At 39.4% G+C, this 21646-nt stretch overlaps 1 protein-coding gene across 1 annotated transcript in view; it reads left to right on the top strand.

Annotated features, from left to right (window-relative positions):
- The window catches only part of COL4A4 (collagen type IV alpha 4 chain), a 122272-nt gene that overhangs the window by 3233 nt on the left and 97393 nt on the right, over positions 1–21646 (top strand). The window contains exons 3-5 of the mRNA XM_054505988.2: positions 13567–13719; positions 14853–14895; positions 18850–18927. Coding sequence (XP_054361963.2) covers positions 13658–13719; positions 14853–14895; positions 18850–18927 — 183 coding nt within the window. The 5' untranslated portion in view covers positions 13567–13657. The remainder of the gene's footprint in view (positions 1–13566; positions 13720–14852; positions 14896–18849; positions 18928–21646) is intronic.

Here is a 21646-nt window from a genome sequence, read left to right as displayed (position 1 = left end):
CCCTACATGGGAGTGGAAGCCCCATGAGGGCAGGGGTCTTTTTGGAGTTCTTTACTGTTGTTGAATGAAGGAAGTTGAATGATGTAACCAATTCCCTCAGGATTCACATGGCCTCATGCTGCGCTCATCGTCTAAGGATGGCGGTAGCTTTCTAGCTCGTCCCCTGCAAGTTCTCTCTGCAACTCATCTCCTAAAACATTGTCAGAGCTCTACCTAAAATAGCACGTTGTGTGGAAAAGGACAGCTTACTCTTAGAGCACTTATAAGCAGTCTCCAAATTTCAGAGGCTTACGGTAATAAGATTTTTTTCTCCCCATTTTCCTTACATTTTCATCACTGAGTGTGGGGAGGTAAGGAAGGGGAAGATGCTCTGCCTATCATAGTCACTCAGGAACCTCCTCGAAATTCCCATGCAACATATTCTCTGATCTCTTCAGAAGGGAAAGAGAATGTGCCAAATCAGAAGCTGCTCTAGTACATACTACTTATACACTCACATTTCATTGGCCACACTTCATTTTGTAAGTGATGGGGAAATGAAGTCTACCACGTGCCTGGAAAGAGAGCCGGAAATATTTGGTGAATGTTAGTAATGCCTATCACTTACATCACCCTGCTTGCTTATTTTAAAGCATCCAGAAACCCTTCTTTGTCTACTTTACAGCTAATTTCACACTACTTAGAATAGAATAGGGTGGTCCCAAATCAACTTTTTGTACTGTATGTTACTTTTCTAGATTACAAGGCCTTAGAGGGCAGGGACAGAGGGTGATTTTTTTTAACATAATAAATGCAGCACAAAAATTAATTTACTGCACTGTAATTTCTGTGCCAAGAACAGTACCTATTTAAAGTACACAATCCAAGATGCATTCATCCTGTGAAACCATGATACAGATCATGATACAGAGCTTTTCTCTCATTTCTTGCCCCTTGGTAGTCCATCTCTCTTTAATCCTGTTCCCAGGCAAACATGGATCTGCTTTCTGTCACTGTAGATTACTCGGTGTTTTTTAGAATTTTACATACCTGGAATCAAACAGTATGTGCCCTTCTGTGTCTGGCTTCTTTGACTCAGCGGAATGATGCTGAAACCCATCCATGTTGTGTATAACAGTGGTTTGTTTCTACTGCTGAGTCGGGTTCCATTGTATGGATAGCAGCTTTTTAAATGTCATTTACCAGTGGTTGGACATGTGATTTGTTTCCAGTTTGGGGACTATTATAAATAAAGCTGCTCTGAATATTTTTGTATAAGGCTTTGTGTGGACACCTGTTTCCATTCTCTTGAATATATACCTAGAAGTGAAATGGCTAGATGTATGTTTAATTATAAAAGAAACCGTTTTCCAAAGGAGTTGTATCATTCTACATTCTCATCGGCAATGTATGGGAGTTCCAGTTTCTCCATATATTTGTGGTGCATTCTTTTGGTATCCTCAATGTTTTTAATTTTATTGTAATAGTTATACAGTGGTATGTTGGTGTGCTTTTCATTTGCCTGATAACTAATGATGTTGAATATCTTTTCATGTACTTATTAACCATTCATAGAACTTCCTTTGTGATGTGACTGTTCAAATGTATTCCCCATTTAAAAAAAACATTGATTGTTTCTCTTCTTACTGTTGAGTTATAATAGTTATTTATATATTCTGGATACAATATCCTTGCCAGATATATTTACTATGAATATTTTCTCCCGTTCTCTGGCTCATCTTTTCATTTCTTTATTGGTGTCTTTTTAAAGCAGATATTTTTCTTTTAATGAAGCCTAATTTATCAATGTTTTCTTATTTGGTTTGTGCTTTTCTTGTTATCTGAGTAATCTTCACTTACGCTAAGGTTACAAAGATTTCACCTATGTTTTCTTCTTTGGTAGTATTTTTATGGTTTAAGTCAATGATCCATTTTAAGTTAATTTAGGAGTATGGTGTGAAGCAAGGATCTATTTTAAATTTTCCTTTCTGTATTGTTATCCAGTTGTTCCAGCACCATTCACTGAAAAGATTTCTCTTTCTCCACTAAATTGTCTTAGCACCTTCATAGAAAACCAATTAATCATCTATATTTGGGTCTTTCTTTTTTTTTTTAAGATTTTATTTATTTATTTGAGAGAGGTGAGCAAGAGAAAGCATGAGTGGGGGCAAAGGGAGAGGGAGAAGCAGGCTCCCTGCTGAGCTGGGAGAATGATGTGGGATTCAATCCCAGGACCCTGAGATCATGACCTGAGCCGAAGGCAGATGCTTAACCAGCTGAGCCACCCAGGTGCCCCTGGGTCTTTTGTTTGTTTGTTCCCCTGATGGACATGTCTCTTCTTTCACCAATACTGCATTTCTTTATTACTATAGCTTTAGAGCAAATCTTGAAATCAGGGTATGTAAGTTTTCCAACTTTGTTGTTATTTTAAAAAATAGCTTATGATATCCTAGGTAATTTGAACTACATATATGTGGATTTGATTAGCTAATGTTGTGCTAAGGAGAGTTGTGTCTATGTTCATGAGGGATATCAATCTGTAGATTTCTTGTAATATCCTTGCCTGTTTGGTATCTGAGTAATACTAGCCTCATAAAATGAGTTGTCCAGCATTCTCTCTTCTGTCTTCTATAAGATTATGTGAAGAATTAGTATCATTTCTTCCTTAAATATTTGATAGAATTCACTAGTGAAGCCAGCTGACCCTGGAGCTTTCCTTGTGGAAGGTTTTGAATGACTCAATTAATTAATCATGAATTTAATTGATATAGGCTATACAGATTTTCTATTGCTTCCTGTGTCAGTTTTGATAATATTCATCTTTCATGAAATGTGTTCATTTTTTGTACATTGTCAAATTTATTGGTATATAAGTGTTCAGAAGATTCTGTAATGATCATTTTAATACCTGTAGATCTGTAATGTTTTCCCCTTTGTCATTTCTGACATGGGTAATTTCTCAAGTAGATCCATTTTATTTGCCCTTTCAAAAAACTGAAGAACTAACTTAGAATTTCTTTCATTTTTCTCTATTGCTTGAGTGCTTTCTCTTTTACTGAGTTCCTTTTCTACCTTCATGATTCCTTAGCCTTTACTTCAGGATTAATTTATTCTTCTTTTCCTAGTTTTCTAAATAGGGGCTTAGATCATTGATTTTAGACTTTTCTTCTTTCCTACTATGAACACTTATAGCTATATTTTCTTTCTCTGGGCTCGGTAAATTGTATCCCATACATTTTGATATGCTGTTTATCATTCGGTTCAAAATATTGTCTTTGACCCATGGGTTATTTGGAGTGTGTTGATTTCCAAATATTTGGGAATTTCCTAGGTGGTTTATGGTTGAGTTCTGATTCAATTCTCTGCAAGATTTCAGTCTTTTGAAATCTAGAGACTTGTTTTATAGTCCAGTGTATGGTCTGTCTTGGTGAACACACAACATCCATTTAGAAAGAATATATATTTTGCAGTTGTTGAGTGTAGTGTTTATATATATGTATATAAATTAGGGCAAGGTGGTTGATGGTGTTGTTCAGATCTTCTGTATCTTGACTAATATTTTCTACCTTGTTCTATGAGTTACCAAGAGAAGCATTAGTCTCCAACTATGTTTGAGAATTTATTTATTTCTTCTTTTAGTTTTTCAGTTCTTACTTCAGGTATTTTGGTGTTCTGCTATGAAGCCCATATATTTATAATATTTATATAGCTTTCTGGTATATTAACTTTTTGATCATAATTGTGTATTCAAATCTATTTTATGTGCTGTTGGCAAAGCCAGTCTGTCTGTCTTATGTGTACTGTTTGTATGGATATCTTTTCCTAGCCTTTGCTTGCAGTCTATTTGTGTCTTTTTATTTAAAGTGTACATCTTACAGCACGTAGTTGGCTTTTTTTTTTTAATCCAGTATGACAGTCTTTGCCTTTTAATAGGAATTTCTAGTCTGTTTTCATGTAAAGCAGTTGATGTGGCCATATTTTTAAAAAAGATTTTATTTATTTATTTGACCAAGAGAGACACAGCGAGAGAGGGAACACAAGCAGGGGGAGTGGGAGAGGGAGAAACAGGCTTCCCGTGGAGCAGGGAGCCCGATGTGGGGCTTGATCCCAGGACCCCGGGGATCATGACCTGAGCTGAAGTCAGACGCTTAGTGACTGAGCCACTCAGGTGCCCTGATATGGCTATATTTAGGTCTGCCATTTCTCCATTTCTTTTCTATCTGTCTCATCTATTTTTTGTCCCTTTCCTTCTTTTTGCCATTCTTTTGTGTTATTCATTTTTAGTATTCCATCTTAATTTTTCTTTGGCTTCTAGTTACATCTTTTTGCATTGTTTTTAGTGGTTACTTTAGTGATTACAATATATGTCTTTAACTTTTCCCAATCCCCTTAAAAGTAATACTTTATTATTTCAGGTAAATCAAATTCATTTTTGTATCTACAGTGCCTAGCATGGTATTTGATACCAAATGGGAGATTGATAGATATTTCTTGGATGAACAAAGTCATAGCTATTTATTTATGTTGTACCAAAAATATATGGAATTGACTCCAGAAAAAATTTTTTGGTTAATGCTGGGCAAGTTAAGTGAAAATCACTTCAAATTTTAAACATTATTATATTTTTAGTGGATTTGAATTTACAAATCTTGTTATTTTCATATATAATCAAGATTCTATGTATTATTTTATTTTCTATATGCTTGATATTTTTGTTCTAAAAAGTATAGACCTCTTCCTATCTTTAATTTCTGAAGTTTCAAAAAATCTCACTTTCAAATTTTAGAACAGGGAGACAGTCTTACTTTAACAGTGGAATTCTGTATGATTTTGCGAAACTTCCGGCTGTTGATTGTCTTGGCCACTCTGCCCGCATGACATCCTCATCCAATACCCAGCACATTGCCTTGGCTTTGCACTGTTATTTACTGATGTGTAATGTCCACAGTGAAACACTGAATGTGTTCTTATGGTCTGTAGCAGATTATAGGATGGCCTAGCTCTGAAGCCCAGGTTTGAGGGATGCCCTTAAGATGTTTCTTAGGTTCTAGAGTGGCAGAAGCATTCCTAGAGGAGTCTAGCTCCAGGACTTGCCCAAAGGGGAGACCCAGTAGGAGATCCTGAGTTTCTAGGAGCCAACTCCTGGCAGAAGCAAGACAGATGGACACTCGGCAGAAGATGCGAACGCAGCCAGAGGAAAAGGAGGTAGTTAAGCTTTCCTCAGAAAAGGCCTAAGAGTTTCATGAATACTGTGCTCCTTCTCACCAAGACAAAGCTTTCCTCCTATTTTGGAACCAATTGCATGCTCACCCCAGTATTTTTGTTTAACTTTCAAGTTCGTTTGGACACTTTGGTGAACTCTCCTTCTTTTTTGGCCTACGCAACCACCTTAGATGCTTGGATATTTGACTTCTCTACATTCTAGTTAGAAATGGTGACTTTTAAGATCTCCAACCATCCTATAGCAGTTTCCAGACATTAAGACCTTCCCACAAGAATTCAAGTTTCCTGGGATTCACAGGAAACGAATGTCTTTGGGTCCTAGTGCACCACTGCATTCAACACTGAGTGTCCTTGTTGTAGCTATGTTGGGGGCTAGAGTCGTTCTTCCTGGACACGCATCCCTGAAGCTCACCCAGGAATTTTCATGAACTTTGGAGTTGTGTAGTGTAATAGTCAATAGGGAAAGCTTTGGCGTTTGAATCCTGCGTGTGCCACTTACTGCCTGTGTGACTTACTTGTAATCATATTACTTACCTCATAGGGTGACTGTGGAGGCCGCAGCACTGAGTTAAGCCCTTAGCTGTGCTTAGCACCTAGGTGGCCCTCTGGAGATGCCGCTCATTATACTTCCTTGTGGTGGGGATGGTGGTGACGATGGTGATGATGAAGAGGAGGAAGGAAAGGAAGGCAGAAGAAGAGAAGGAGGTCTAAGAAGAGTGTGTGTAATGGGGTGGGGGTGGGGAGAGCTGCAGCAGTTACCACAGAAGGGGCTGGTTTTCTGGTTGGTGACACCAAATGCCAACCTTTTCCTGGTGTCCTCTAAGAGTCAATTTATGTTGACTCGGTGACTGCTAACCGAAGATTCATCCCCCTCCATAATTTCTCTCTCCTCGTGTTTAAAAGGTACTTCAGGAGGGACTCTCATAGCTTATTCCTCTTTTCATTTCCCCAGATCTTCCTGCCTCCTCAGATCAATCTTGCCTTCTCTCTGAGTTCTTTCCAGGCTTGCTCTAGTTCCCAATTTTCTAACCTTTTTCTAATATAGTATATATGGGAGCTCTTTTGCTCCTACAAGGAATTAGGAAGGAAGGAAACAAACATTTCTTGAGCCACTGTGCCAGGCATTATGCTGGGTGCTAATTTAGACTCCTGTAATTTCACATGCTGAGAAGTCAGGGGTTAAGAGGAGGTACATACTTGCTTGGGGTTCTGCTGCTAAGTGATCAAGATCTAAACACAAGTCTTTCTAACTCCACAGCCTGTTTTTATCCCTAACGTGAGAGCACATGGTACCAGGAGTAGAAGGCAGACTGTATCTGTGGAGGAGGGGAGAAGTCACTGAAGGTAGACATTAGCCTCACAGTGGGCCCTGCCTGCTGGGATCGTAGGGTGTTACTTCCAGAGCTCAACACAAAGGCAGTTCCCAGAGGTCTGAAAGTTCCAGAGAATTCATACAGAGTCACCCCAGTCCTGCCCCGAGGGGAAAATCACAGACCAAGAACAGCCTGGGGGATTACTGTTTTTGGCAAGAGACATACAGCATTCTGAGTCAAGAATGTCATTCTTGGGCGCCTGGGTGGCTCAGTCATTAAGCGTCTGCCTTCAGCTCAGGTCATGATCCTGGGGTCCTGGGATCGAGTCCCACATCGGGCTCCCTGCTCAGCGGGAAGCCTGTTTCTCCCTCTCCCACTCCCCCTGCTTGTGTTCCCTCTCTTGCTGTCTCTCTCTCTGTCAAATAAATAAAAATTAAAAAAAAAAAATCTTTAAAAAGAATGTCATTCTTAACTTAGAGGTAAAGGGACCATCTGGTTTTGAAAATCAATTGTATATTTTTGGAACATATATCACCTCCATGTGGTTTCCAAGTGGTGACATTATTATGGTTATTGTCAACTTTTCTGTTGATATTCAGAGGAGTTCTCAATGAGAAAATGATAATAAAAGCCTATGTTGGCAGAGTAGTAGGTTAGCTGAGATATGGTCCAATTGGCTCTGGACTAGCAAACTGAACTCCAAGGTCAACTAAAGACTCCATAGCACTCTCAAACAATTCAACTGAACCTGGAGGGTCGGGGGAGGGGGGGCAAAGTGGGGGTGGGCTTGGTCATAATCCAACAACATTCTGGTCAAGTTGGAACTGAGTCATTCTCAAGAATTTACTTGAGTAGTTCTCAAAGTTTTCCCATGTTGCTTCTCAGAGAACACATGGAGCTGCAACCACATTCCAGTGGTCCATGGACCACCCAGATTCATGACCTGCTTTAAATACCTTGTGATATTTGTTGAGATTGACTGTTTTTGCTAAAAAGCTCAAACCAACCTGAACTCTTTGAAAGTCTGAAGGTAGAGTCAATCTAAGAATATGGGATTTTCAAAGGACCAAAACCAAATAATCAGCTTGAATGTTGAGGAAAGGTCAGATCATCTCTTAACAGGGAAAGTGTAAACCTCAAAGGGAGATATCCAGCCACCAAGGTGGACAGAGCATGTCATTCTTCTCCTGGAAGCACTTTCCTTCTATCTTTTGAGGCCTTTTGCTTATTTCTTTGCAAAGATGAGCCTTCAGGCATTCTATTTGGAAAAGATAAAGGTATATTCAAACAGGTGTTCAGACCACAAAAAATTTTTTTTTTGCCTTGGAAAGATAGTCTTCAGATAGCTCAGTGTCAGAAGGTCAAAGGAAAGAACATGTAGACATTAAGTTAATAGGAATTTATTTCACTGAAAGAACAAAAATGTTATTATTAAGAAGAGGTCAAAGACTTAATGTTACTTGGAAAGAAAAAAGACATTGTACTTATACTACCTTTTTGTGACTGGAAGATTTTAATACTCAGTCTCCTGCAATCTGGTCCTCTAATCTTGACCATTGCCCGCCCCATCCCCCAATCGATGAGAACCCAAGCAGGATGTATTTCTTTTCAAGATTGGGTTTCAGAGAAAACAAATTCCTCATAGTAGAAATAATGATTTGGAAGATCTCAGATCTTGTTCCCAGACATAGTATTTGGAAAATATCAAGTGGAGACTCATAAGGAATCCCAGGGGAATTGGAGTCCAGGAACTTTCATAAAGGAGTGAAGAAAAAGAAGAACCAGCCCAGGGAGGTGGAGGAAGAGAAGCTGATGACATTTACTGAATATACATGCTAGAAATGACTGAAATAAATAGAGGCTGGGAAAGAGCCTGGGCACCTTACTTGGGTTGTGGAGTGAAACCTGTGTCGAAGGTCCAGAGTGCTTATGTTCCACCTCTGGCAGAACCTCCAAGAGAGCTTCCGTTGGGGTGTCATAGCCTTGGGACCAGCTGCGGGGATGGGGCAATGCTTTTCATCAGATTTGGCTGGACACGTCAGTTTACTCAGGTAAAGGGAATAAGCTCTAAGCTTGCATCAGAAATGGGGCAGCTCTTAGGAATGAGCTAGTCTTTCATTCTCTCATCATAGACACTCCGTCTTTCTCCTTTTGCATTTTCTTCTCTTAAAAACAGCATTTTATGATTACTGAGAATATATGTTTCCTCTGAATTCAGGCTTGTCCTTCACCTTGACCTGTCCCAGCCTTCGAGTGGCTGACTGTACCTCAGATGTATCTCCTGACGCCTCCTTACTCCTTTATCCCCCCTTTCCTCTCTTTCCTAATTTCAGCTCCAAGAGGACTGATCCAGATTATCTTCTTGCACCATCCTCCCCAGCCCTGAGTCAGAGTTCTAGGTCCAGGTCTGGGTCTGGCTGCCTTCGGGTCCAGTGGTTCTCCTCCTCTGCGCTGTGGCTGGGTGATGAAAATCTGGCCGCACCCTTGCTTAGCTGGGCTGAAGGTGGGGCCTGAGTGGGTCCTGACGCAGTAGCTTAGGGAGAATGCTCCCTTCCTGAGAATAACAGTTGGCCAAACAAAGCATGTGCTTTGAAAGGTGTAGAACTTTGGCAGAAGTTTCCTGGGTAGGCACTCTCCCAAAGCTGCTATTTGCATACCTTTTAGTGGCACAGCCCTTTGGGTTGTTAAAGCATTTTTTTTTTTTTTTTTAATGTACTAATGATAGACTCCATTGGAAATTCACCGCCTTGGTCAGTGAGTCCAATCCCATGGAATGACAGCCATGTATTTGTGAGAAGGTAGATTAGAAGGACAGTGTTCTGAGCGAGAGTATTTTTGTTTGTTTGGTGCAGTCAACAGCTTGGTTGAGACAAAAGTTTTTATGCTCTTAACACAGGCAGTTGCAGCAAAGAAAATCCTCTCAGATTGCTGTGGATTTCCTATGTGAACCGTAGGGCACAGTGCACACCGATGTTCATGGTGTCCAGCTGATAATGAGATGGGCCCTCTGCTCAGCTATTGGTGCAACTTAGACAGGAGAACAGTTATAAATTCTCCATGACTTCTTCATGGCTAGTTTTGGGCTCGACAGTCATGTGGGATAAGCACATGGTCATCCAAGGCTTGCTCCAGGTCAAACAGTGAACATGGCATGTTTTTTGTTTGTTTGTTTTTGTTTTTTACCTTTAGCAGCTCATCTAGAGCAGAGATCTTCAAGATGAGGTACATACACCTCGGGACACAAATAGATTCCTAACAGTTGTGTAGGCATCTTGGAAAATTAAGTAAAGGAATCAATTTTTAGATTCTCAACTGCTATAGATACTCGTTCTTAGAATTGTTCAATCTGAAGATGGGCCTTTGATTCAGGTTCTAACCAACCCCTTCATAATTTTCCTTTTGCTACTTTACACCAGAGAAGCACAACCCCACCCCCAGGCATCCCAGATGTTACCACCCTGCTTTGCCCCGAAGACAAGAACTGTTTGCAGGCCAGACACGGCAGTGTAAACGCAGGTGCTAAGAACAGAGAGCACTCTACCTCTCAGACTCCACATCCCAGGGCCAGGTGGTTCCCAACTTTTTGCTTTCATCGCAATTGAGGAAGACTTATCAGATAGATCACTCAAAATGATTCTTGATGATGAATTCTATATTGCTTTTGGTATACAACTCAGGAGAAGTTCAAAGCATTGAGTGATATATAGAACAAATTCCTTCCATTCACAACTTGTTTTTTTCTGTGAATAGGTTTATTAGAATTTACAGTTTTAAGACACTAAAATGGAAGCAGGACAGTTGCTTGATCATTTCTTGACCAGATCTCCTTATTGATCTGGGCTAAATAAACTATTTGAGAAACCAAAAAGCCCAATTCATTCATTGTCAACTACATTTCCAGTAAAATTTCATTTGTAATGTGTTGAATAATTATTTATCAAAATTTAAATTTACTTGGTTTTGGTGGATTATATACTACTTCTCATCATAATGACAAATAAATTCAGGTGAAAAAAATTTAGGACTTAGAGATTTGTGATCATAGAAAATAAAAAGTAATTTATATACATATTTTTGTTGCAGAGAAGTATGGTAGGGTGATCAATATAAGATTTTCAAGTATAAAAATATATTGCACTATGATATGTAGGGGAGTGGAATGGAAATATGAATTCAAGAAGAAAAATGATATAAAATTTCTAGCTGTTAAAGAACTTGTGTGCATGAATTTTAAACTGATGGTGGTGAGAACCATCCTTATGATGGTTATGATGGTCCATTAGCTACATCTAAAATAGTGCTGTAGGGCACCTGGGTGGCTCAGTCGGTTGAGCATCCAACTCTTGACTATTGAGTGTCCAGCTCAGGTCATAATCTCAGGATCATAAGATTGAGCCCTGTGTTGGGCTCTGTGCTAAGTGGGGATTCTCCTTGAGATTCTCTCTTCCTCTCCCTCTGCCCTCTCCCTCTCATTCTCTCTCTCTCTTGCTCTCTCTCAAGTCAATCAATCGATCAATCTTTTAAAAATTTTAAAAAAATAGTGCTGCAACTGTTGTTATTTTCTAGGTCACCATGTACAATGTTCCAAATTATACTTTGCAACTATTTAAAGAGAAAATGAAAGTTTTTAGAGGTTAACTTGTAAAAAAAGAAGAGGGGGTGTGCATAATTTAAAAACCATTCCTAGGGGAGTATGAGAGCAGACATCTGCAGGCTGCCATGCTTAGGTGTCTACTGGGAGAAGAGATACATATTGGAATCAAAAAATTCCAATTCTACCACTTATTAGCTCTGTGATTTTGCACCAATTACTTAAATGGACCTAATTTGTTTTTTTGTTTTGTTTTGTTTTGTTTTTTACAACAGAATCAATACTTTCCTTACTAAATTGTGGTGAAGTAAGTGACTTGATGTGCACAGCACTCTTAGCAGAGGGTCCCGGATGTAATCAGCATCACTCTCTCTCCACTTCCCCCAAGGCTGTATGATCCTTCTTTCCATCTCCCTCTTTCTCCTTTCCTCTACCAACCCATGTGTATTGGCCTTATCTTATATCCTCTATTAAATATATTTGATTCACATTCTAAAGGTCCCAAAGTATCTTCTGTAAATTCATTCATCCAACACATTATATATATAAAGCACTAAATGTATTCCAGGCACTATTATAGCACTGGGGATAACTGTGAATAAAAAAAGACAAAATCCCTATTGTCACAGGGCTTACTAAGTGCATAATGATGAGGATGCATTGACGGCTCCCAATCAGCAAGGTCCTTTCACTCATGAGAGACTAGTTAGATTTCTGCGGATTGGTCCATCTGTCCACCCAACCATGCATCCAGCTGGCCAGCCATTCAATTACAAAATGTATTGAGAAACTCCTAAGTGTTAGGGCCATGATCAGGCCCTAACACTTCTTGTTCTGAAAGTGACCACAACAACACTCTATTTTAATAAAATCCCTTTTTGTACACCCCTTATCACAATATGTGTGGAGATTAATTGCATCATGTGTCTGTTTGGGGGTTAAATGCAAATGTCCCTGGTTTTCTTTAATTTTTGACTGTTTCCTATTTGTTTAAAATAACGAGTACCTTTTGAATGATTCAAGCCAGTATGTGTATTCCTTCCAAATCAATAATTTGTTTTATTGAGACTTGCTCCCAGAATGCAGCTTCAAAAAGTATTTAAAACGATGGATTTGGGGATAGAAAATGATCTGGGCACTCAGAGTGATTCTGCTTCTACTTGATTTTCAAACTGTATCATGGAAGGTGGTTCTACCACCTACTTGGAGAACTAGTCTCCCGTAAATACAGCATTGAGTTAGTTTATCCAGATTTTATCCAGAAATTTAAAAATAGCTCCAACACTCCCAGTTTTCCTCTCTCTACCCAATTCTCATTGGTACAGGTCTTCAGAGAAGCCAGAGTTTTTAAGATGAGGCATTTCAATTTCAAGACACTTCAATTTCAAGACATTCCTTTAAGCCAGAGATCTTTTATCAAAGATACAGAGTGCTTGGAGTCAAATTCTTTTTTCTTTCTTTTATTGAGATAAAGTTCACAAAATAAAATTCACTGTTTGAACCCTTTTAAAGTTTATAATTCAGTGGTTTTTAGTATATTCATAATGTTGCACAACCATTACCGCTAATTCCAGAACATTCCATCACCTCAAGAAGAAACCCGGTACCTCCCAATTCTCTCCTCCTCCAACCCCTGACAATTACTACTCTATTTTCTGTCTTCATGGATTTGCCTATTCTGGGTTTTTCATATACATGATACCATGTAATATGTGACTTCTTTCACTTAATATAATGTTTTCAAGGTTCATCTATGTATCAGTACTTCATTCATTTTTATGGCCAAATCCATTGTGTGGATGTAGCACATTTTGCTTGCCCATTCATCAGTTGATGGACGTTTGGACATTTTTGGCTGCTATGATTATTTATATACAAGTTTATGCATGAACATAGTGTCACTTCTCATGGTATATACCTAGGAGTGGAATTGCTAGATCATATGGTAATTCTGTGTTTACTTTTTGAGGAACTGCCAAAATGTTTTCCATAGCAGTGGTACCATTTTATATAAAAATATTTTTATATGTATTTGCTGTTTGTGTGCAAAGTGTGTCTTTCTATACTAAAGGGTTCCTTTCCTAGTTTCAAAAAGTAAAAAACAAAAACAAAAAAACTCAAGTGAATTTTAACTTGGATTTTCAAGGGCAAATGTTATGTAGTAGAAAATACCACATAACAAAATGAGACAATAACTTTTATATGAGCATTATATACACCTCTCTTTCATTTCTCAAAAATATATTTATGACATAACTGGAAATTATTTTTATTTCTAAGAATGAAATTGATATTTATTCAGTTTAATCATCACTAAGATTCTTATAAAAAAATTGAATTCCCCTTTTAGGAAATATTTCCGTTACTATGAATGATGAAAGTCATTGTTTTCAACATTATAATGCATGTTGTGTTTTAAGAGATATACTTATATTTAATATATATAAACTTTAAACCCAGGGCATAGAACCTCTCTTATAAGTCAGAGTCTTCTGGAAGAGAAGAGAAACCTGACAGAATTTTTTTTAAGTACCAAGACTTGAAGTAATCCATGCACATGGCGTCAATAAGGTGCTCATTCAGGTGGATCAAGCCCTTGGCCGCAGATCCCTGGTGAGTGTCCTTAGTGTGATCACTTGCTTTTATTCAATAATTTTTCCTAAACGTTGGTTTTATAGTTATGAATTGTCTGAATGTTTCATGTGTCAAAAAGCCAAATTGTTCCAGAAATCTGTGCGTTATGACTGCTTTTTTTTTGTGATTCATTTTTATTAAACACCAATACTCTCCTTGAATTACACTCCCATCATCACCAATGGAAAAGACACTCATCTAAAGGCTGTGGATTCTTGCTCTATTACTAGGTTTGAAGAGCAAATCCTTCCTAATGTCCAGAGCAGCAGGGGCCCTCTAACTAGCAGAGTTAGGACAGGGCGCTTCAGGGGTATGGTAGGCAAAATAACAGCCCCTGAGGAGGTCCACATCTTAATCCCTGGATCCTGAGAATATGTTCTGTTACATGGCAACAGGGAATTATGCTTGTGGATGACATTAAGTTTGCTCATCAGCTGACCTTGGGGAGATTATTCTGCATTATCTGGGTGGGCCCAGTATAATCACAAGGATCCTTAAAAGTGAAAGAGGGGGAAGGAGAGTGAGAGGCAAAGAAGGAGATGGGACAATGGAAGCAGAGGTCAGAGGGATAGACAGACTCGACTGGCTATTGCTGGCTCTGAAGATGGAAGAGACCATCTGAACTACTTAACTCTTCCCTAACACGTTCATATTATTTTCCTTCCCTTCCAAACCATCTCCCCAGTCCAGATAGGTTTTCTTCCCTCCTCCCTCCTTCCAGCTGGTTCACTTAATGTCATTCAGGGTACACTGGTCTTTGCACTGTCTCTGAACACAGCTGCCTCCTTCCCTCACTCCTCTGCATTTCATTCAGAGAGTCGTCTCCCTTCCCTCAGCTACCCATCTGGGTCTCGCCTTCAGAGTGTCCCCAGGGTCCCAGGCACAGTGAGGATCCCATTAAAGGGCTGTGAGTACTTCTTGACTGATTAGCAAGAGGGAAGGTAATGATGACAGCCAGAGAGGGGATAACATTTATCTTGTCACTGATGACAGCGGCCTATTAGAAATAAAAAGAAGCTTTCTGGGATTTATTCCTTTGTTCTTTCTCTTTTTAGTTTGTTTTGCATGAAAATGAACAGTTTAAATTAATCTGCATTTTTGCTGTTTCATAGGTCACTTATACTTATCCTCTTTTCTGTACAACATGTATATGGGGTAAGTACATTAATTAGCTCTGACTGCATGCATTACTCTCGTTATAAACCTTTTTGTTTCAAGCAAGCCACTCTGTGGGACTCAGTTTTCTTATCTGCAAAATGAAGGGTTGGATTAGGTGAACTCTGGGATTTCTTTTCTATTTTACAGTCAAGACTCCTTAAAAATTACCCAGGTATTGGAGATTTCTTTATTTGATAACATAATCTTTTGTTAAAATCTTTTTTTTGGAGAGGGGCAGGAAGCAGTTGGGCCACTTCAAGATTAAATCAAGAAATATAAGATTAAATGTGAACATTTTAACTCTGGAGAAAGATAAGCCTAGAATATTCTGTAATAAGATCTCCTTCTTCTGCTTCCTCACTGAGGAATCTGAGTTATTAAACCCAACCCCAGACATTTCTGGGAAATTACACCACAGACCGCCTGTAACACGGGTAGACCTTGAGACAACGGAACTGGTTCAATCACTATTGAGCACATCTGCATCTGTCCATCCTCTCTAGCTTGGATTTATCCAATCCAATTTCTGTATTATTTAAGTTAATAACATAGGTCTTTTCAAAGCAAATCAAAATAGAAAGTTGCCTTCTATTCTCCTTTTCCTACCAGTCAGGAACAGAAAGCACACATGTCAAGGAATGAGAAGCTCTCCCCAATTAGGGATAGTCAGACTTGCTTCACTTAGTTCACATGCCTTTAAGAGCATCATCTGAAATAATGAATGGAAACACATTGAAATATATATGCCTGGATTTTTTTTTACCTGATTCTTCCAAGTTTATTTTCTGTATTATATTCTTTTTTTTTCTCCCATTATAAGAGTCTAGAGAGTCTTAAATTTCACTGCCTTTGTTTCTTATGTTCCATATGAGTGAATATAATTCTTGAACCTGACTGTTCTAGCCTGGATCCTCTTAGCAAATTGTACTATGCAGAGGTTTTAAAGATTTCTCACAAAAAGTAGCTTATACTATAGTTGGGTTTTAAAGGTAGTGATGTAAATCAATGCAGTACCTGTGGAAGGCAACTTGGCATTATCCGCCCAAATTGCTGTCAATCCTGTTGACACAGGGATTTCCCGTTTTGGAATTTATCATACGTATTTATACTGACTTGGGCATAAAGAAAATGCACAAGAATACTGGTTGCAGGGGAGTGTTCAGTAACAAAAGAAGGGAGATAGCTAAACACCCATCAAGAAGAACTAGTTAAACAAGCTATTGTACTTCATCCGATGGAGAGCTGTTCTGTTAACCTGGAATGACTGTGAAGGTATCTGATTAAGAGAAAACAGAAAGGTACAGAGAAATATACCATTTGGGTAAAAATAAAACAAGACGAAAAACAAACAAACAAAAAAAAAACAAGACGAAAATCACAAAAGAGTGCATGTGTGTGTGTGTGTACGTGTGCCTGGGTGTACATGTGAGTACATGTGTGTATGTCTGCATGTGCGTGCATGTACATGTATGTGCGTGTGCATGTACGTGCTCGTATGTGATCATGGCGTGAGCATGCTCATAGCTATCCAGACCCTGAGTGAGAACAGTGACTACCTCTCGGTGAGGGAACAGGGAGCCTGGGTTGGAAAAGACAATTTCTTTTTCCATTATACTTTTGCCCTATTTGAATTTTTAATTATGTGCAAATGTTTTTCAAAAAAAATCGAGGTAGACCTGTAGGACTGGTTATTAATCTAGAAATTAAGAACTTCTTAAATTTTTTATTCAACATACGTTTGTTTAAAAATATCTGAGATAAAAACGGATGGGTATTTTTCTGGTTTCCTCTTTGAGGAGTAGTAACATTAGTTTTTGAGAATGCCAGTGTATTGCTGGTGAATATGGTTTATACTTTGAATGTTTCCTTGTCTAAGATAAGGTCATTATCTTTGTCAAATGGGTTTATATGATCTGTTTTTGAGGAACAGCTTCTTCCATTACAAATGCCTACCCCTTTTAAGGTGGCATTTATTGAGAAATGTCTAATGTAGAAGAACTTCAGAGACTAAAATTACCTCTTGCCTTTTTCTCTTATCAGTACTAGTCAAAGCTTTATATGTGACTATTTCTGTTTCTTTATTATAATCTGCTAATTTATCTTAAACTGATTCTTTCCTGAAATGTAATTTTGCTGCAAACATCTCTGTGATGCTTGGCACAATTAAGTAAAAAACAAAACAAAACAAAACAAAAAACAAACTTGCCTTTATTATCAAGCCAGCTAATCAACGACCTTCTTTATCTGGTTGTTTTGATATCTCACTGAACACATAGTAATGAATCCCAACCTTAAGTGAACCCAAGTGTTCAGACTAGTTATTTTAAGTGTTTTCATGCTGTCCCGGACCTGGGCATTTCATTTTTTTTCACCTTATCAGGGTTTTGAACTTGATGTTTCTGCATTCATAGATAACAATGTGACTCAAAACTCAAGAGGCATATATTTCTGAAACTTCAAATACATTTTTTTAACTTAACTCTTGTCAAGGTTCACATTCTTATATACTTTCAATGACCCTAAGGAGTTTTGTTTATAATAATGTTTTTTTATTAATGCTTAATTTAAAGATTTTTTTTATTGCATCTGAGCATATTTTTCTAGAAAAAAGAGGTCTAAATTATGTGATTAAAAAAAAAATTTTGGATAGACTCTTTTCCCTCCCATACACATATTCGTATACATGTGTATGTGTACATGTGTGTATTCATATGTACACATAGTCAGATGTAATTTACATTTATACTTATGCACATAGGTGTGTATGTATGTATAGAGGTCTTCCATCAGAACTATAACTATTGGTTCGAATGTTTTATGTTCCCTGTCATACTTTGGCGTAAAGGCTTAAATTTACAGCCTTGAGTGTAAAAGCTCTGTCAATCATAGAGATGTGTGGTTAATACCTAAGCATTGCAGTGAGGGCTGGACCAGGCAAGATCATGAACTAGGCCAAATTTATCCCTGGTGCCCTTCTGATATTCCTATCCATGTTCTCAGCTCCTAGCACCTGGAGCTGCTTTTGCTACCCCCTCCCTCCCAACCCACAGCCCCAGGCTCTGAAGGAATGCTCAGTGTCCATTGTCAGCGCAGGTGCGTCATGGTGGCTGTTTTGTTGTTAAGGTGTCTACTTATGGAAATAGTTACTCTGGGATTATGCTTTTGTACCGAAGTGACAGATGACTCTGGATACAGACCATGAGGATTTGTGAGAACAAGGGGCTGATTCTTCCCAAAAGGCACGTGTGTGTGTGTGTGTGTGTGTGTGTGTGTTAAGAAAATATGTGAGTGTGGAGTAACTCTTTAAAGAGAATGTTGGAGAGAAGTTAGGGAGAAGTGGAGAAGGGGCCCAAAGGATTCAAGTTCAGGAGCTTTCTGGTTGAGAGGCACATTAGAAGAACCATCTTAGAGTTTCAGCAACTTCCTGGAAAGAGTTGTCACGTGAAGTTCAAGGCTGTGATTCAAGCAGTGACCAGGAAGGACTCGGTGGTCTTGGAGGGGAAGCAAGAAGGTCCTGAAAAGCAACTGAATTTATATTTAAGTGAGACAGCATTGTGTACTTATGATTTTCCTAACCATATAGTTTACACTCTAAGATGATCCACAACTTAGTAAGTGATGTCTTGGTAGAAGAGAGACATTGCAGAAGATTCTGGCCAATGAAAATGGCTTCAGAAGTAGGCTTTTTTTTTTTCTTTTCTTTTTAATGCTAGCTCACATGAACTTTTATTTTGCTTGCATAATCATCTGCCCTCTTATCAAGCCACAGTGTAAGTTCTTTGCCTTTTTATATATCAACGTTAGCCTTTTTTTTTTGCAGATCCAAAGGTCAAAGTACACTGTGGAATTCTCGTGGGTTAGGGAAACCAAGGTGCTCGTTAGAAAGTACACATCAGGTACTCAGCTAAGTGAGGAATACTGCTTTACTAAACCAGATGCTTCACTTTCCAGAGTGGAAAGAAGTTTGTGGGTCCTTGCGGAGGAAGAGATTGCTCAGTGTGCCAGTGCTTTCATGAAAAAGGGTCTCGGGTAAGTGATGTAAAAATCAGCATGGCCAGTGGGAGGGAGATATGGGGAGTTGCTAATCAAAGGGCATAAAGTTTCAGTTGTGCAAGATGAATAAGCCCTAGAGATCTGCTGTACAACATCTTCCTACAATCAACAATGATGTAATGTTCACTTAAAAATTGGGGGAGAGGGTAGATCTCATATTAGGTGTCCTTACCACAATAACATTTTTAAAAAAGATAAACATGGACAGCATACTGAAATTTGAGCCATTGTGAATGCTTAATATTAAGTAGCCCCAGATTCTTAGCATGTTCTGGTAATTGTCAGTGTTTATATGTTTCACAGTTAAAGTTCTGTATATCCTGATAAGAGATCCCAATTATATTACGCTACGTGTCATGCTTGGAAGTGCAAGCCATGATTCGCCCAGTGTTTTCTATGACACTAGTCTTGTGAACTGCTTTATGCAAAAGGGGTCCTCGTGTCAAATGGTCCGTACTGGGTCACCACCATCTTGAAACTCAGGTTGTATATCAGCATTTTAAAGGCTCTGAGAAGTACCGCAGCGAGTGGAGAAAGAAGGCTTGTTTAACCTTATTTAAAGTGGTATATCCGGACATTTGACTACAAGACCCTTTTTTGGATAACGCCTATTGAAATCAAGCGGGATAGTGTTCTATGGTTGAAGTGATAGCTACATTGATTGTGTGCTTCTCATGTGTCAGGCGCTGTTCTGTGTTCTGAAAATGCTTTAGCTCTCTGGCTCCTCGCAACAGCTCTCTTACCATCTCATCATGCCGACTTTGGGGGGCAGAAGATCAAAGCTCAGAGAGTTGCAGTGTCTTGATCAAGTCCACCCGGGATGGCCCTCTGGGTGACTACACAAGATTCTCTGTCCTGCGATGCACAAGAGGCCTCTCGGCTACTGTGTATCAGGTCATTGGAATATTTGTGGACCTCTCCCTTACATTCTGACAGTAGCAGTCGGCAGCCCACTAACTCATTTGGGCTAGAGCATTAGATCAAACAATTCCTTTGACTAAAAATACTCCCACGATCTTACAAGAAAAGAACATGCTTCAGAAACTTCAGATGGTTTTTTTGGAGTCAGATCAATGATTCTGTTGGAACGAGTCCACATCGATCCTATAGGGCGTGATGCTCAAAAAGCACAATTCAGTAAAGATCAGTCTACAAGGACGCAAAACATCTCCTAAAAGAAGGGACCGTGTATTTTCCCCATAGCTTCACTTTATCTGCACACAATACATGTGCAATCTGCCAGAGGCCCCTCTGTTCGGCTCTCTCCCTGAAGGCAGCTACCTTATTGAGCTTCTGCTATGGCAAGTCCCTTTCTGCTTAAGCTGCTTTGTTTCTTTAGTACTTCAAAAACTTTGGTGCTCAGAATTTATCTTGAGCTTTTTTAAGCTGCCTTCATGATATAATTTAAAAACAAAAGGGGCAACCTTCTAGTTTTAAAATAGTAAGTCCTGGGAATGTACTGCAGAGCATGGTGACTATAGTTCATAATACTGTTTTGTATATTAGAAAGTTGCTGAGAGTAGATCTTAATAGTTCTCATCCCAAGAGAAAGAAAACCAGTAGTTTGTGTGATGATAGATGCTAACGAAACAATTCGTGGTCATCGTTTTGCAATATACACACATAACAGATTTTGATGCTGTATACCTGAAACTAACATGGTGTTATGTGTCAATCATATCTCAATAAAAATTCTTTTAAAAAGTAAGGATGCCTAAAGCTAGCAATCTAAGAAGTGCTTTAACTTTTTTTTATATAAATGTACACATTATTCAGGGGGGAAAAGCCTGGCCTCTGTGTGAATTTTTTTAATATAAACATACCAAGATCGTATAAATGAGAAGGAAAAGAAACCAGTGCATCTAAATATTAAGACCCTTTGAGTTTAAGACCCAAGAAAAATGGATCGATCAGCTTTGTGAGAGGAAGGGGATGGGGGCACCACAAAACAAAGAGGAACAGTTGCTTGGGTAAAGCTCTGATTTAAATGAGGCTGAGAGTCATTTTTAGTGGGGACATTGGGCGATGTCTAGAGACGTGTTTCTGGCCATCACAGCTGGGTGGCGGGGGCGCTCTTGGTGTCTAGGGGCTACAGGCCAGGGGAGGTGCTCAGCACCTACCATGCACTGGCCGCCCCCACACCATAAACTTACTGGTCTCCAAAAGCCAACCGTGCTGAGGTCGGGAAACCCTGCTCTAATCCCACCACAGCTCTGAGGCTGCTGCGACAAATACCGTCCTCTTTCCATACAAGGAACCTGAATTTCCAATTGCTAGTGTGTGGAAGAGGCGGGAGCCTCACCCTGGTATCGGACTTCAGTTTCAGCGTTTGGCCCACCTTCACGAGAAGATGACGTCACTCAGATTGGAACACCAGCCTTTCGTCCTAACTTTGTGGACTCGGGTGCGCACCCGAGCCTCGGCTTGCTCGTATTTACACCATGAGTCCTTTCTGTCCTGTTTCCTGGGGTGTGTGTTCGGCAGTCACAAGCAATGCACCTTGCGTCCCATAGCGCAGTGTCGGGTGCCAGGGGTGGCGAGGGCTCAGGGGCTGGGCCGCACTCTGCCGTCGGTGTCCCTGTTCCTGGGTGGTCAGCGAGGGCAGAATGCACGACACCCGTCCACCTCTGCCCTTTCGGAGACAGAGGGCTCCCACGCGAAGGCTGCGAGTTGCCGGCAGCGATTTCGATCTCGG

This window comes from Mirounga angustirostris, unplaced genomic scaffold (genome assembly GCF_029215605.1).
Source record: "Mirounga angustirostris isolate CCGP_5_RB_7025 unplaced genomic scaffold, mMirAng1.0.hap1 SCAF_3, whole genome shotgun sequence".
In the NCBI taxonomy this organism is placed as follows: Eukaryota; Metazoa; Chordata; class Mammalia; order Carnivora; family Phocidae; genus Mirounga; species Mirounga angustirostris.
This window is presented reverse-complemented; position numbering and strand designations above follow the sequence as displayed.